General features: G+C 43.1%; 1 protein-coding gene across 2 annotated transcripts in view; it reads left to right on the top strand.

Annotated features, from left to right (window-relative positions):
• The window catches only part of LAMA2 (laminin subunit alpha 2), a 580,166-nt gene that overhangs the window by 456,913 nt on the left and 108,491 nt on the right, over positions 1-14,762 (top strand). For both annotated transcript variants that reach the window (XR_012002712.1, XM_072764558.1), the window contains 5 exons: positions 2,382-2,544; positions 3,851-4,061; positions 9,003-9,119; positions 9,823-9,986; positions 11,305-11,443. Coding sequence is in view for 1 of the 2 variants with exons in the window: in XM_072764558.1 (XP_072620659.1) it covers positions 2,382-2,544; positions 3,851-4,061; positions 9,003-9,119; positions 9,823-9,986; positions 11,305-11,443 (794 nt within the window). In the remaining variant the exon portion in view is untranslated. The remainder of the gene's footprint in view (positions 1-2,381; positions 2,545-3,850; positions 4,062-9,002; positions 9,120-9,822; positions 9,987-11,304; positions 11,444-14,762) is intronic.

Genomic DNA, 14,762 nt, shown 5'->3' with positions numbered 1-14,762 from the left:
TATTCAGATAATTTCCAAATTCCAGTGTAGAAGCAGAAGAGCAATCACATCTCTTCTATTAAAATGATGCCTTGCTTTCTCAACACAGTATCATTTTGCTAAAGCGGCTGGTGTGTGCCTTAATAATTTCTTCTAGTTGTTTTCATAATTATTTTCATTTAAAAGAAAGGATACATATGCTCCAAAAGGCCCAGGCATCCCTTTCTTTTCCTTTCCTCTCTCTTACGTCATTCTTTTTCCAGCAAGCTCTTCTCTGCAGAAGTTTGGTTTTGAGAAGAGACCACAAGTGAGGCTGCATCTCTCAGCATTACCCCCTTACAACCACCTAGACTCAGGACCTAACGTCCATCAAATTTCAAAAAATATCTCTCGTCAAAGCTCATATATATATTCACTTAATGAAAGAAAAGCATACACCTTTGACAAGTTGAGAAGTGGGATTTATGAATGCAAAGGAGGTCAGGGATTAGTTATATAATACAGTTAATCAAAGTCAACATACAGATGTGCACCCAGGCCAAAGCAGGAGAGGTGCCATAAGGGGAACCAAATCTACCGCCTTTCCTGAAATCTAAGAAGTATAAACCATACATTTAATCGTTGGCATGTTCTGGCATAGTTCTTGCAGAGTCTGCTGGATCAAGGAGCTTTCCTTCATCAGGCCATGGTCACTGTGGTTCCTTGACAAACACCCCACAGCCTAGGTGATAACTTAGCAACGGTGGGGGTGGAATTTTGAGAAGGTTCTTTGGTGTATGTCAAAGTAGGAGGGCTAAGTATTGGCCAAGAAAGAGCCACCCTCACTAACTCCTAGGAATATGGCCCCTGAGCAATAATTTCTGCCACAGGGCTAGGAATGGGCATATTAGTTCTTTAAAAGAGTTGATTCAAATTGTTCTGCAGGTTAAACTATGGCTGTTAGAATAAGGTGTTGACAGCAGCAGTTTTCTAACTAAATACCTTAATCACGAAAAGAGAATTCAAAAGATATATTTTGGAAAGTGTAAAATTAAAGATTGAAACCCGATTCCTTCTGCTAAGCCATGATTTTCAAACTCTAGCATACAGCATGAAGCCCCCAAGGGCCTGTTAAAACACAGATTCCTGGTCCCCTTGGGCCCAGAATTTTTAACTCAATAGGTCTGGGTCAGGACCTGAGAATCTCCGTTTCTAGTCAGTTCCTGGTGTGAAACCAGTGCAGCTTGCTTAGACCACATCTCAGAACTGCTGTGCAAACTCGCCATGTCACACCTGTCGTGGCTGCTCTGTTTAGACTCTGTCCAGCTGTTCTAGGGACCCTGACTACTAACCTTGGAATAGCTCCAGCCAGTGCCAATCGGGACAGTTTCTCCGAGAATAGAAGTGAATTTTCAGTATCCTTTATGTCCTAAAGATGTCTTAGAATCTAGCGTTGAATGGGATGAGCACTGGGTGTTATTCTATATGTTGGCAAATTGAACACCAATAAAAAAAAAAAAAAAAGAATCTAGCGTTGAATAGTAGAAAATGCTTCTTAGCCAATCCTCATCCTGGGGATGTTCCCAGGTGATAGTCCAGAAGTCAGGGTTTGGTGCACAAGAGTCTGAGAAAACACCTCCCTTCAACCTGTTACATTAATGTGCCATAGAACACACTCCGGGACAAGTCGGCCTAAAACTAGAACCACATAAATGTTTCAACCCCCCCAGTTTTTCAGACTTTTATCTGACATGGGATTCTTTTACCAAATGAAACCAGAACACTAACCTATGAAATAGATGCTTGACAGGACTGACATCACTGGTGAATGCCTGAAGCACCTAGAGAGGCCTAAGATTCTGAAGGGCACAGTCCGAAACTTTATTCAGTGCGCAATAAACACAGGCCCTTCCAGTGGGTGTTGTTGCTAGAAGGTGGCTTTGGGCCTTAAGCTATGACCCGCATCCCAAGACAGTGCTTCCTGCCTCATTCCCTCAAACAAATGAATACAGGCCACGTGGACGTAGGAGGGTAGGTCTGTTTGCAGAGATCTCATCACCGACGGGCTCTGGACTCAGAAGGTGATTGTGTCTCTCAGCAGTGCCGACCTTGTGCTTTCATCTCCCGAGGGCTACGCAATGTGCCTCACGGTTTGCCTCTCACCTGAAGAAGGTCTGAGCCATTTCCTTACTTGCATTTTTCTTCCTTGCAATGCAGAAACGTCATACTTGAATTACCGTGACCCCCAAAAGAAATATAGTTGGAGGGATATGTCACCTTTCCCTGCTTGTTACAGATTGACGGGCTCTCTGTTCCCAGTGGAACGCCCATGGCAGGTGGTGGGAGAAGAGCAGATGCTTGGCGCCATTTTTGCATGTGGCACTTGCGTCTACTGACTTACAAAAATTGTTCTACCCCCGCAGCTGTGAATGAAAAAGCCATAAGACTAAATGAAACTCTAGGAACTCAAGACAAGGCCTTTGAGAGAAATTTGCAAGCGCTTCAAAAAGAGATTGACCAGATGATGACAGAACTGAGGAGGAGAAATCTAGATAAACAGAAGGAAGTTGCTGAAGATGAGCTGGTGTAAGTCGGTGCTTTATTATTTTTTTCATTTAATAAAATGAGCTTTCCAAATGGCTGTTTGTATTTTTCTAAAATTTTTCTCACCCTTATGAATAGAAAATACTTTGTTACATATTTTTCACTTGGTTATGATTTATCCTTCTCTAAAGTGGATTAAAAGCATATTTTTGCCTATATTTAAGTAATCAGATAAATTATCTTTTTCGGTGCTATCCCTTCCATAATGGGGCTAATGGACTTGCTTTATTAATTGCCTGTGTTAGGGACCTCTAAACCATCAATAGCTTTTTGTTGTTGTTTTAATAAAAATATCTCTGGATGAATAAAGCTATGAATTCAGCAGTCCACTCTGCGCATTTTGTCATTTTAGGAGATGCTGAATAGAAGAGTCATCAAATAATAAATGCCTCATACTTTGAAATTAGGGCTGAAAATTTGAGGCTGGGAAGAGCAATTGTGATTTTACTAATGCAAATGACCTCTGTGATTACACACTCAATTAAAAAAAAAGATGCTCATATTTATATTTATAGTCAGTTAACTTCAAAGTGTTGGTGCTATTAATACTTAAATAGTACATGCTAAACCAACAATATCAGCATCACCTGAGATCTTGTTAAATATACAAATTGCTAAAACCCACCCCAGACCTCCTGACTCGAGAGATGTGGGGCTGGGGCCCAGCGATCTGTTTTGACGAGCAGTTTAGGGGATCATGATGCCTGTTAGTTTGAGAACTACCATTTTCCAAGTGTTTTGTCTTTCTTAAAGGCTTAGAATACTATTACTGTAGGAAAACCCTAAATTAAACCCAGGAAACTCCCAGATCACTCAGCTGAAAGAAGAAAGAAAAATATATCAGTATCATGATATTATATTAGCACGCCAGTAACATAGTGCTTTTCACGATTTCTAACGGAATATAGCAATGTTTATACCTTATGTTCAGAGTAACAGAGAAAACGTATCACTATGGTGAATCGGGGGGCTTTTCTTTTTTGGTATGTGAAGTGAATCGTAAAATTTATTTCATCTGTCAGGTTATGAGAACAACATGACTCTTTCCAAATTGAAAATGCTATATTACTAACGCATTATAAATGGGCGTATTTTTTGTGCTTCAATATATTAATTATAAGTGGCCTTGCCAGTTTTCGGGTATCCGTTTTCATCCCGATTTAGTACATAGTCTGCTTTAAATATTGTCTTATTTTCCCGCTCTTGTAATGCTAGCATCTCTTTGTAACACAGTTTAATACCAATAAACCATGAGGCAGTGACAAGGGCTTATTACTATCACTTGCAGAGCCGCGGAAGGCCTTCTGAAGAAGGTGAAGAAGCTATTTGGAGAGTCCCGAGGAAAGAACGAGGAAATGGAGAAGAATCTCCAAGCAACGTTGGCCGACTACAAAGACAAAGTTGATGATGCTTGGGACCTGTTGAGAGAAGCCATGGACAAAATCAGAGAGGCTAATCGCTTGTCTGCAGTAAACCAGAAAAACATGACCGCTTTAGAAGTGAGTCGTAGAGATTCTCGTCTGAATCTCTAGGGACAGGGTGGTGGGTTAGGGGTTGAACATGGCTGCATGAGTCGAGTTGATGTGTGTCCAAATCAAGAACAACTCTGAAAGGAGCCTTCTAAAACGTAGAACAGGGCGTTTGGTCCTTAAAAAAAAAAAAAAAAATCAATGACCATTGCCATAGAATCAGATAAACTTTAGATTACACAATATCGAAGATTCTAAGGGGACACAATGGGAGTCAAGGGACCTTGATCTTAATGACAACTGTGTCACCTTCTAGAAACACATCTTGAGCAAGTCAACGGACGTCTCTGAGCCTTAATCTTCAAACTACGGAATGAGTGCAGTTTTATGCCAAGCACCTCCGTGCCACCTCTGAGTCCTGACCTCCTACGACCCTGTAACCCATCACCATTGTTTAGGCACGTAGCTGCCACAGGTCACGAGAGGGCCGAGCATTTCCTAATGGAATCTGGCACCTTGAGAGTCCAGGGCTTGAGGAGATTTGGGTTCTCTTTTCCTCTGCAGTGTGTTCTGTGCAAATGGTATTTTAAAGAGACTGTCGTGAACGGATCAAGTCTCAGTCATTTTTCCCTCTTTCTCCTCACAGACAAGAGATAATTCTATCCTACAGAAATGATGGGCAGCCTTTGCCTTTTGCAGACAGCTGACGAGCCAGCACTAGCATGGATTCTTCTTTCCCTTCCCTCCTCCCCCATCCCTCCCTTTTTCTTCTTTCCTTCCTTCGTTTCTTTCCTTAATACTTAACGGGACAAACTGAGCGCTTTCCCCAAGAGTAAATTCAGCACGTAGGACGGTATAACCTGTATTTGGTATTTAAACAACAGCAGCAGTTTCTCCCCAGAAACACACCTCCCTTTGCTGTTTGCAGAGTATTTGACTCCAACAGATCTGAAGAGGGAAGCCGCCCTCTGTCGCTTCTGCTGTACAATGTCACCTTTGGCTGTAGATGAACAGCCTCTGGCCTGTATTGTGCCTCTGGAAATGTGTGTGGAATGGCAGCTGAAGACAACAAATCTGGATTTCTTTTCCTCTGTTCATTTCTTTCCATTTTCCTTAGATTAAAAAATAACAGGAGGGGTTAAATTTTTTAAAGATTTTATTTATTCATTTGAGATAGAGCAAGAGAGAGAGAGAGCACGAGCTTGGGGGGAGCAGGTGGGCAGAGGGAGAGTGAGGAGAAGACTGCCTGCTGAGCAGGGGCCCCCGATGTGGACTCGATCCCAGCACCCCGGGGTCATGACCAGAGCTAAAGGCAGACGCTCCACCACGGAGCCACCAGGCGCCCCAAGGAATTAATTTCTTTAAGTATTTTTCTTGTGGTCCCCCTCTTGGGATTTATCTGCCACAGATCCAGGATAATCAGAGGCAACAACATGAAGAAAGACTCAAGAGTGTCCCCGAATTGTAATCTGGGGACCCCACCCCGAGGCTCCGTCTTCTCCAGCTTGCACCCCGAGAGCTATCAGGTTGGCTACGGCAGGGTTGGCTTTGGGAAGCAGAGATGATCACGTTTGCTTCGCAGGGCGCCTGGGGCTCGGCTGGGCTCCGCTGCTGGCTCCCCGCATTTGTCCCTGTCGCTGTGATGGGAGGTTGAGGAGCCCCCTTTTCTCTCAACTGAGGGATCTCGTCTTAACCAGTTTGGCATCTACGCATGTGCTGGCAGGATTGCAGCAAGTGCCACCCGTCACCTCCCCAGCGCCCACATATAATTCATCTTCTGGGTGACACTTGTGGCGTGCCTTCCCTGGGGGGCGCCTCTCCGTTTTATGGCAACAGTTTAAAAAATTAAAATCACCTGTGTGGAAGGACAGCATAATAAGCATTCGGGAAGTATTTAAGGAAGAGTTCTAGGGGCGCAGGAAGTGGCCCTTTCGTGGCTCCTTCCTTCCAGTGATGTCTAAATCCAGGAGCCATCCTCTGGGCAGCCCGGACAGGCCTGGAGCTCACGTGGTCACATTGCCATTCTATGCGGTCCCTTCGGCATTTTTGCTTTATGTGTCACGCTAACTACAGGCTTGTTCAACGCTCACTGCAAGAAATCGATGCACCGAGGCAACTAACAGGAGCAAGGCACAGCTCACCTGGTGGCCGGGGCTGCCTAGGCTGATCCCAGGATCCTGCTACACCCACCAACCCAGCCAAAGGCTGGTTCCCTGAGCTCCTCCCCGGAGTGTCAGGCTGCTGATCCCAGCTGCAGCCCAGGGGCCACATTCTAAAGCTCCCCTGAGGGTGCTCCCACGTGCATGCTGGTTCGAGAGCCAGGGCTACGGCTCATTATTCAATCAGATGGATCCGATGGATTTTACTTATTTATTTATTTATTTATTTGATCCGATGGATTTTAAATAGGTGACTGCACTGGCCTGTGCTCACAAGGAAGGTGCTACCCTGAGGACCGAGTCAAGTGTCACTCGTTTATTTTAGGGAGACGAAGATATATTTTTTATTAAAAACACTTACCGAGCCCCTACTAAGTTCAAGAAATGTGCACAAACACAAAAAATTGATTGTCTCAGACCCTGGTCCTCATGGTGCGGTCCTTGGAACAGCAACGCAAGCACCGACTAGGAACTTGTTTAAAAAAAAAAAATGCAAACTCTTGAGGCCTGCCCCAAACCTATCAACTCAGAAACTGGAAGTGGAGCCCAGTAACGTGTGTTTTAAAAATCCCTCCGGTGATTCAGATGTGGCCTTCAGTTTGAGAAGCACTGGCATAAAGAAGAAAACAGCATCTCTTATGACTTCAAGTGACTTGTCCTTAGTGGGAGGGACACAGAACTAAGTCACTCTGTGTCCTAGGGTAATCATCATGGAGCTCCAAAGGAGAGGCATCCAAATCACCCCTGGGTTGAGGAGGGCTTCCCAGTGGACATGAGAAGGGTGCTGAGTCCTGCGTGATGAGAACCAGTCACTCAAAGTAGAAAAGAAAGAATATCCCAGAAATAGGGAAAACCACATGCAGAGACACGGAGGTGGAAAAAAAGCCAATGCCAGGCATTTGAGGGGAAATGCAGCGGTTTGGTAGGATTGGAGTGCAGAGCGCATGGGAAGGGAAGGCGAGGGGTTGTGGGGGCAGAAGACAGGCGTGGTGCATCCTGGTGCATCCTGAGATCCAGGTGAGGACTTCGGGCCTTACCCCGAAAACCACCCTTAACAGTTGAAATAGTGGAGTCGTGGATCACAGTCACATTGTGGGGGGTCTGTGAGCGGCTCTCAGGAGCTCGAGGACTCATTCTGTGTTAGGACGGAGCACAGGGGCCTGGGAGGGGAGGGGACAGCGGGGAGTGTTCAATGTGACAGCCCCGGGTGGTGGGCCACCCACGTGTCTGGGCCCCACAGGAATGATTCCTGGCCTCGCAGGCCTCAGTTGAGGCAGTTTGACCTGTCGCAGGTGAGTGTGGGCTGGGAGCGTCAGCTAGACACCCCAAAAGGACAGCCTGATAGCAGGGATGAGGGGAGTGACAGTTGCGAGAGCCCAGGCACAGGGCTCGGGAGGGCAAGGTGATCTTCCAGGACGTCAGCGCAGCCAGGCTCCCTCCGGCCACTGAGCAGATGTGCGCCCAGAATGCTGGCCCCGGAGCATCACCTAGGCCCTGAGCACAGCCCTGGGGCGAGGGCTCCAGGTGGCCACCAGCGCTGGGGGAGCAGAGGAACACTGACCAACCCCGTCACCTGGCCACCAGTCGGTGGGGGGTCAGTGGGGTCGGTGTGGCAGCCCCGTCTCCTGGCCATTGGTCAGTGAGGGTCAGTGGGGTCAGTGTGGCTGCCGCGTCACCTGGGCCGTCAATCGGTGGGGATCAGTGGAGTCGGTGTGGCCGCCCTGTCATCTGGGCCATCGGTTGGTGGGGATCAATGGGGTCAGTGAGGCTGCCCAGTCTCCCGGCTGTTGGTCGGTGGGGATCAGTGGGGTCGGTGCGGCTGCCCTGTCGCCTGGGCCATCAGTCGGTGGGAAATCAGTGGGGTCGGTGTGACCGCAAATCATTTGTTCAGCTTGCTGGTCTTTTAAAAGGTGATAAACACCGGAGCATGCCAGTTAGTGTAGAGTTAAATGAGGAAAGCCCATGCCGCTCCCTGGCTCAGGTGGACGCAGAAAGCCATGTGAGAGCAGCTTTATCATCCCTAAGGAACCATCAATGACAGAGGTGTAAAGTGGACCCGGTTCAACCACAAGTGATTGGAAGAATGAGTGAGACATTTAAGGGGGAAAAATGTTAGGCAAAGGTACCCTTCAAATATCAAAATAACGATACCTTCTCTCCTGGATTTTCCCCTCCTCGGCGAGGACTGAGCTCCATGGGTTCGGAGGCGAGCTGTCAGCACCAAGGAAAAATTAGAACCTGCTTCGTTTTTAATGGAACCGTCCATTAAGTTTCTTCTTCCATGTGTTCGTTTCTCTTTTTTTTTTTTTTTTTTGAAAAGCACTTCCCCTAAGTTCCCTTAAAAATCTCACATCTTCCAATTTTTCCAGAATTCCCGTAAACGAAGTCTGCTCAGGTGTGTGCTCCCGAAATGCCCCGTTGGCCCTCTGTCCTGGGATGTCAGTCTAGGTCCCGTGTGATTCAAGGCACCAGCACGTTGCAGCCACCCATCTCCAGCACTCACAACCGAGTTTAAACACGGGTGTCCATCTTGCTTCAGAAATAGTTCTCGACTCCTCTGCTAACAGCACATAACTTTTCTTCTCCTGGGTGACTTTCTCACACTGCGAGGAAGAAAGTCCCCATAGAGGCATTTAAATACAGTGACCCTGGTCAGACTGGCGTGTAGTCTAGCCCCTCTCATCCAGCATGACACGCGCTGGGTTTGCACAACCTGTGTTCTCAGCTCAGGGAGGTCAGGAAGGAAGGAAACCGGGCTGGACGGGGTTTCCTCCCAAGGGCATCTTGACCTTTTGTTCCTCCTGTACCACAGAGAAAGAAGGAGGCTATTGAGCGCGGCAAACAACAAGCGGAGAACACTCTGAAAGAAGGCAACGACCTACTGGACGAAGCCAACCGTCTTGCAGGGGCAATCGACTCAGTCATAGAGGTATTTCATGAAAGCCGACGTTAAAAGCAAATAATAATGGCATAGGCTGTCGTAAGTGGGAAACACTGAAAAATCTTGGTGACATAACCAAATGTTAGTTGTATTCTTTTTTCTTGTGGGTGTCACATCGCTTCTGCATGACTCCGTTGTGACTGTGCTGCGCTCTTGGCGCCAGTTAGAACCTCACTGTTCTCCCAATAGACGTGAGCTCCTGCGGGAGAGTACACACAACACCCTGTACACCTGCATTTCCTCCTCAGTGATGAAGGCCATTTCTTGTTCCCAGGATAGCTCTTAAAACCTGCCTCAATATTTATATGACATTAGTTAAAAGAGAAATGTAAACCTGTAAGCAGACTTCCAACATAGTGTGTGTGGCAGTCGACTATGTGATCTACAGCAAGAGGAGCACATGTAGCCTGAAAGATCCCGATGACTAGCATTTATACATTCATACCTACGAAGAAGCATTTTCTGAGAAAAAGCGAGTTAGGTTCCTCCCGGTGTAAATTTGCCCCATATATTTCCTAATCTTTGTCATTAAATAACAGCTTTTATTCTGTATTCTCTTTTCGCTCTATTAGTAAAGTTGAGGTTTCGTAAAAAGGGTAAGTGTGTGTAATTATATCTCCTAGAGAGATTAGTGACTGAGAGAAGGTGTGGATTCACTTACTTAAAATGCCCTCTCATCTCTCTGTATCAGTACGTTGAAGACATTCGAACTAAATTGCCGCCCATGTCTGAGGAGCTTAAAGATAAAATTGATGACCTCTCCCAGGAAATAAAGGACAGGAAGCTTGCTGAGAAGGTGTCCCAGGCTGAGAGCCACGCGGCTCAGTTGAATGACTCATCTGCTGTCCTTGATGGGTATGTCATTTGTTGTTGGAAACGTCTATGTATCTTGACACTTGTCCAAGAGTTGTGACGAGCAGAAATGGTAGAAAATCTCTTTCAGATCTTGATTTCGCTAATTATGAACATACGAGCTACATGGCCTTTCTGTGGAAGAGCCTAATTAGGAGGGTCTGGGCAAAGCTCCACTGAAGCGGCATCAAAAGTCTGAGTTAAAAGTGGATTCGAATACGGCTTGGTAGGGAGTGAACATAGCCTTAGGCTATACTAAGAAAAAAATATTTTCTGTTCTTTATTAGTGAGCACAGCAGTTGCCTTATTAGCATTTTAAATAATAATGTATAAACACACAGTCTGTTTCAAATTCTACTTTTATGTTTTTAATGAAATCGAAACTCTTTATTGTTAGAAGAGTGGCTTTTGAAAATATGGCCCCATATATAGCCTTCAAGTCTTTTTTTTTTTTTTTTTTTTTTTTTCTATTTCAAACTCCAGGGAGACACTACATTGTTCCCTGTGAAATAACAGCTCACTATAGCTGGGACTCTTACATGAGTCAGAGGAGGGAGGGAGGGGTGGCAAGGTGTGTTTGACCTAGAAATAGCCTTCTAGGTATAACTGGTAAGTTTCCCCTACAATTTTGGGATCATCCTAGTAAATATCGGTCCTATAAGCCCCAAGAATAATTGCCTCAAGTCTGTTATTTAACATATAACATGTGTGAGTTCTATTTTAGGGCTTGATATCATTGATACAAAGGAAAAATATTAATGCTTGAAGACCCTAGGCACAATTGACGCATGATTTATGTTATAGTAAACTTTTGCCCACTTAGCCTGTAAGCTGGAAGTCCATAGATGCAGGCTCCGGGTCCTTCATTAGTGATGTATCAGTCACATAACCTGAAACAAGCTATTTAACCTTCTGGGATTCACTTGTCTTCATCTGGGCAGTACATCTCCCCTAAAGAGACTTTGTGAAATTCATTCCAGGAATATGGTGCAAGTGTTCTGAGACATATGGCGTGCTTTACAAATGACATAAAGGATCATCTTGCTGCTCACAGTTGCACGGTGTCTGTGGTTGCAGAAATTTTTGAAAGATACTATGGGTATTTAAAAATATGTTGGTAGTATTTCATAGCTGAATTACTTAGGAATATGAATTTAAATTGAAAACTACAATATAATACAATAAGTAGATACCTCATTATGACTTGGAATCATAATTATCTTGGCTGTGATCATCTGGAAGCCATATTTGTTATAAGTAGAATGTTCTTCGTTTGAGTACCAACTGTTCTGATGTTCTTTTTTGGGGGTGATTCCAACAGAATCCTTGATGAGGCTAAAAACATCTCATTCAATGCCACCGCAGCCTTCAATGCTTACAGCCATATCAAGGACTCTATTGATGAAGCTGAGAAAATTGCCCAAGAAGCCAAGGGTCTTGCGCACGAAGCTACAAAACTGGTAAGAGCCAAATAGTGTTATGTACTAAGAATGCAGGTCAGTCTTTTGGAACAAATACCTAAAGGAAATTTCTCAAGATTAAATGAGCTCAGGAAAATCCCAGTAAACCAGAATATTTATTTTGAATTACTTTCAAAGGCTCCTTTTAAATCGTGTCCAAAATAAACTTTCAATGTGCTATAATCATAATAGAACTCCTTTCTCAGTCTCTCACTACTTTCCACTGCTGATAAGGGTCTTGAAATTATTGCAGATGCCAAGCAGTTTTATGCCACCAACTCACAGAAGAAAAACAGTCAAACATAGGGCTCTGGACAGGGAAATCTGTTGCTATTATTCCAAATATCATCAATGGGAAAGTGCCCTGAAAATTAATACCACTGCTTAAATGCGCTCACAAATTGGTTATATGTGAAGTTTGCCTAGAAAGTGTACATTTCACAAGACACATGAAATCATATGCTTCTCAACTATTTATACTATTTTTATCAATTAAAACCTTTACCTTCAAAGCAACCTTTGGCTGCTGTCATTGTTCAAAATACACTTGGAAATAATATTTCAGAATTTGAGGGCTCCAAGTATAGCACATTATCTGAGTATCTTCAATACTGACAAATCTTCATTCTTTACATGTAGGGCAACACTTTGTAAATAAGTTATGCAATGCACCTTCATAATACTATTTTAGGCTAAAAAAAAACATTTCATAAGAAACATATGAGGAGTTAAAATGTTTGAACTCCTGTGGTCTTCGCATCAGAATTTCAGGAGGAAAAAACCTTGATTGGACCTTAGACTGTGAATGAAATATACACACATAATTAGTATTAGAGAAACAGATCGATATTTGTTTTGCTTTGGTATCGGGCACAGAGGTGTTTTTGGATCCCAAGGATAGTAAAGATATTTACCACATTCTTAGAAGGTTTATTTATTTCATGGTCATATTGAAAACATCATATTCCATCAGCAGTTACTACTGTTTTAGTCCCTCTGGACTAAGCTCTAATACCATATGTTCTGTTTATTTCATACTCAAAATTGTGATACAAGTATTGCAGAAACTCCTCTATGCCTAGTTATTTTTTTCAAAATGAACCTGTTTTTCAAATCTAAATTATTTATCTATCTTCTCATAAATCTTCTATTTTAAAGACCCAAATTTCCAAATTCACTATTTTCATCTAACCAGTGCTTTATTGTAGGAGCATTTTTAACATCTAGCCCTGTGCCTGGCAAATAATAGACATTCATGAGGGAGTGAATGAATGTCATTCTAACTAATATCTTTCAAGTGCATCTATAATCATTTGTACCAATCAAAATCTTACTATTGCCATTGCTTCATCTTTATAGACTTCTAATAATTTTTATTACAGGTCTGTTTAATTCACCCAAATTTAATACTATGACTTTATATGTAGAAGGCTGTCATTTTTATGCAGATACAAAATGTTCTCGTTCCTCAGCACTGATGCTTACATGTGACAATCCAGCCAGCCTCTAACATAGAGCTGGAATGAGTCGTAATGCATTGCTACATGTCCTCTTGTTCTCATCATTCCTTCTCTCTTTCCATATCTTCATAAAAATAATTAAATGTCTGAAAAAGGACAAAATAAATGCTAAAGTGTATCACTTATTTATCAAGTGGCTATCCACAAACTCAAAGAAGATTGATTTGTCCCAGAAAAAAATTTTTATGAACAGAAAAAAATAGAGTTTCAATTTTAAGGTCATGATAATATAGTTCTATTTTACTAGAAAATAAATATATTTGCTGACCGTTAAGTCAAGCAATTACATAGATAGGGCTAGCGTTCCGTAAATGTATAAGACCTGGTATTATTGCTGGATAAATGGAGAAGAGTGAGATTATTATTTATGTATGGAGGAATTCAAGGACAAAAATACAGAAGAGTCCTTTACTTATTTGAGTCTCACCCAAAAGAGAAGGAAAAATGTTTTCAGTGAATCAGAAAGAAAGGACAAAGAAACAAAGCAGGAATTCACATAAGGAGAAAAAAGACCTGTTAGACAAGCAATGAAACAACCAATTACTACTGTCAAGAAAATGGACGTGAGATAATGTGAAATATAAAAAGCACTGAAAATACCATAAGGACAGAAATGAATGGTAGAAATGACCTCAAAGCATAACTGACAGCATTTTTAAAGCAACTTCACTTTTTAAAAATCTACTTAGGTCTACCTATTTGTAAACACAAACACAATCAAGAGGGAAATCAAGGAAAATGTGAGTATGAGAAAGTTGATCATTCAACTAAATAATAAGCCAGTGGAGGTTGTATACAATTAACAATTATAGGGGAACATCCCTATGTAGAGAGTAATAGCTATGTGTCCTGCATACATCATTCATTTAAATATCAAAATGAAATATTTTGAAAATGTAGACATGAAGAAACAAACACTATTTTTCTGTTAGAACAACAGAAAATTAAACCTTTTTCAAACATTTCCAGATGATAGGCGACCTTAGAACCTATGTTATCAGCTAGATCAGGTTTTAGAAGTACGTGGACAAATAGCTTTCATATGCCGCTGGGCACTTGGAATGACCACCAGCAGCCCTGGGACAGGAGGCCCTCTGCCCTTTTCACTGGAAATGTCTCAGATGCTGTGCACTTGAATCTAGTACCTTCCAATAGCAAACAGCAACAACAACAATGAAAAGAAAGGCTACATAGAATGAGTTCCATAGTTCTGGTTCCCTAAGATCATGAGGAAGCATCACACGGCAGTTATCACAGTCTCACCTATTCTGCAGCATCATCTTCCTTCCTGTCCTCTCTCTCTCCCTCTCTCGAAGTCAATGGAATGTGCTGTCACATATACTTCCATGTAGGAAATTTGGGCAGTCATCACTTGCATTTAAAAGCAAAAACAAAACAAAAACAAATCATTCTTTCACTTCCCTCTGGCAAATGGAGGTTTCCTCTCTTTGGGGTCCCCTCCTGTTCACCCTTGAGTCATTGTCTCCAACTCTCTCTCTCTCTCTCTCTCTCTCTCTCTCTCTCTCTCCACCCCCTCTCCTCTCACTTTTCTCCTCTCCACCTCTCTCTCTCCTCTTCCTTCTCTTCTCTGTCTCTCTTCTCTCTGTCTCTGTCTCTCCTGTCTCTGTCTCTGTCTGTCTCTCTCTCTCTCACACACACACACACACACACACACACACACCAACAATATCCATTCATACTGTCTAGCCCAGGTCCCCTTTCTCAATTAGTGTCAGTCTTCAGTCTGATCTTCACTGGAATGAGCATTAGAAATAGAAAAATTTGTGCTGGGCTTCAAC

Source organism: Vulpes vulpes, chromosome 1, assembly GCF_048418805.1.
Source record: "Vulpes vulpes isolate BD-2025 chromosome 1, VulVul3, whole genome shotgun sequence".
Lineage (NCBI taxonomy): Eukaryota > Metazoa > Chordata > Mammalia > Carnivora > Canidae > Vulpes > Vulpes vulpes.
The sequence above is the reverse complement of the archived record's forward strand: the minus strand, read 5'-3'. Positions and strand labels throughout refer to the sequence as shown.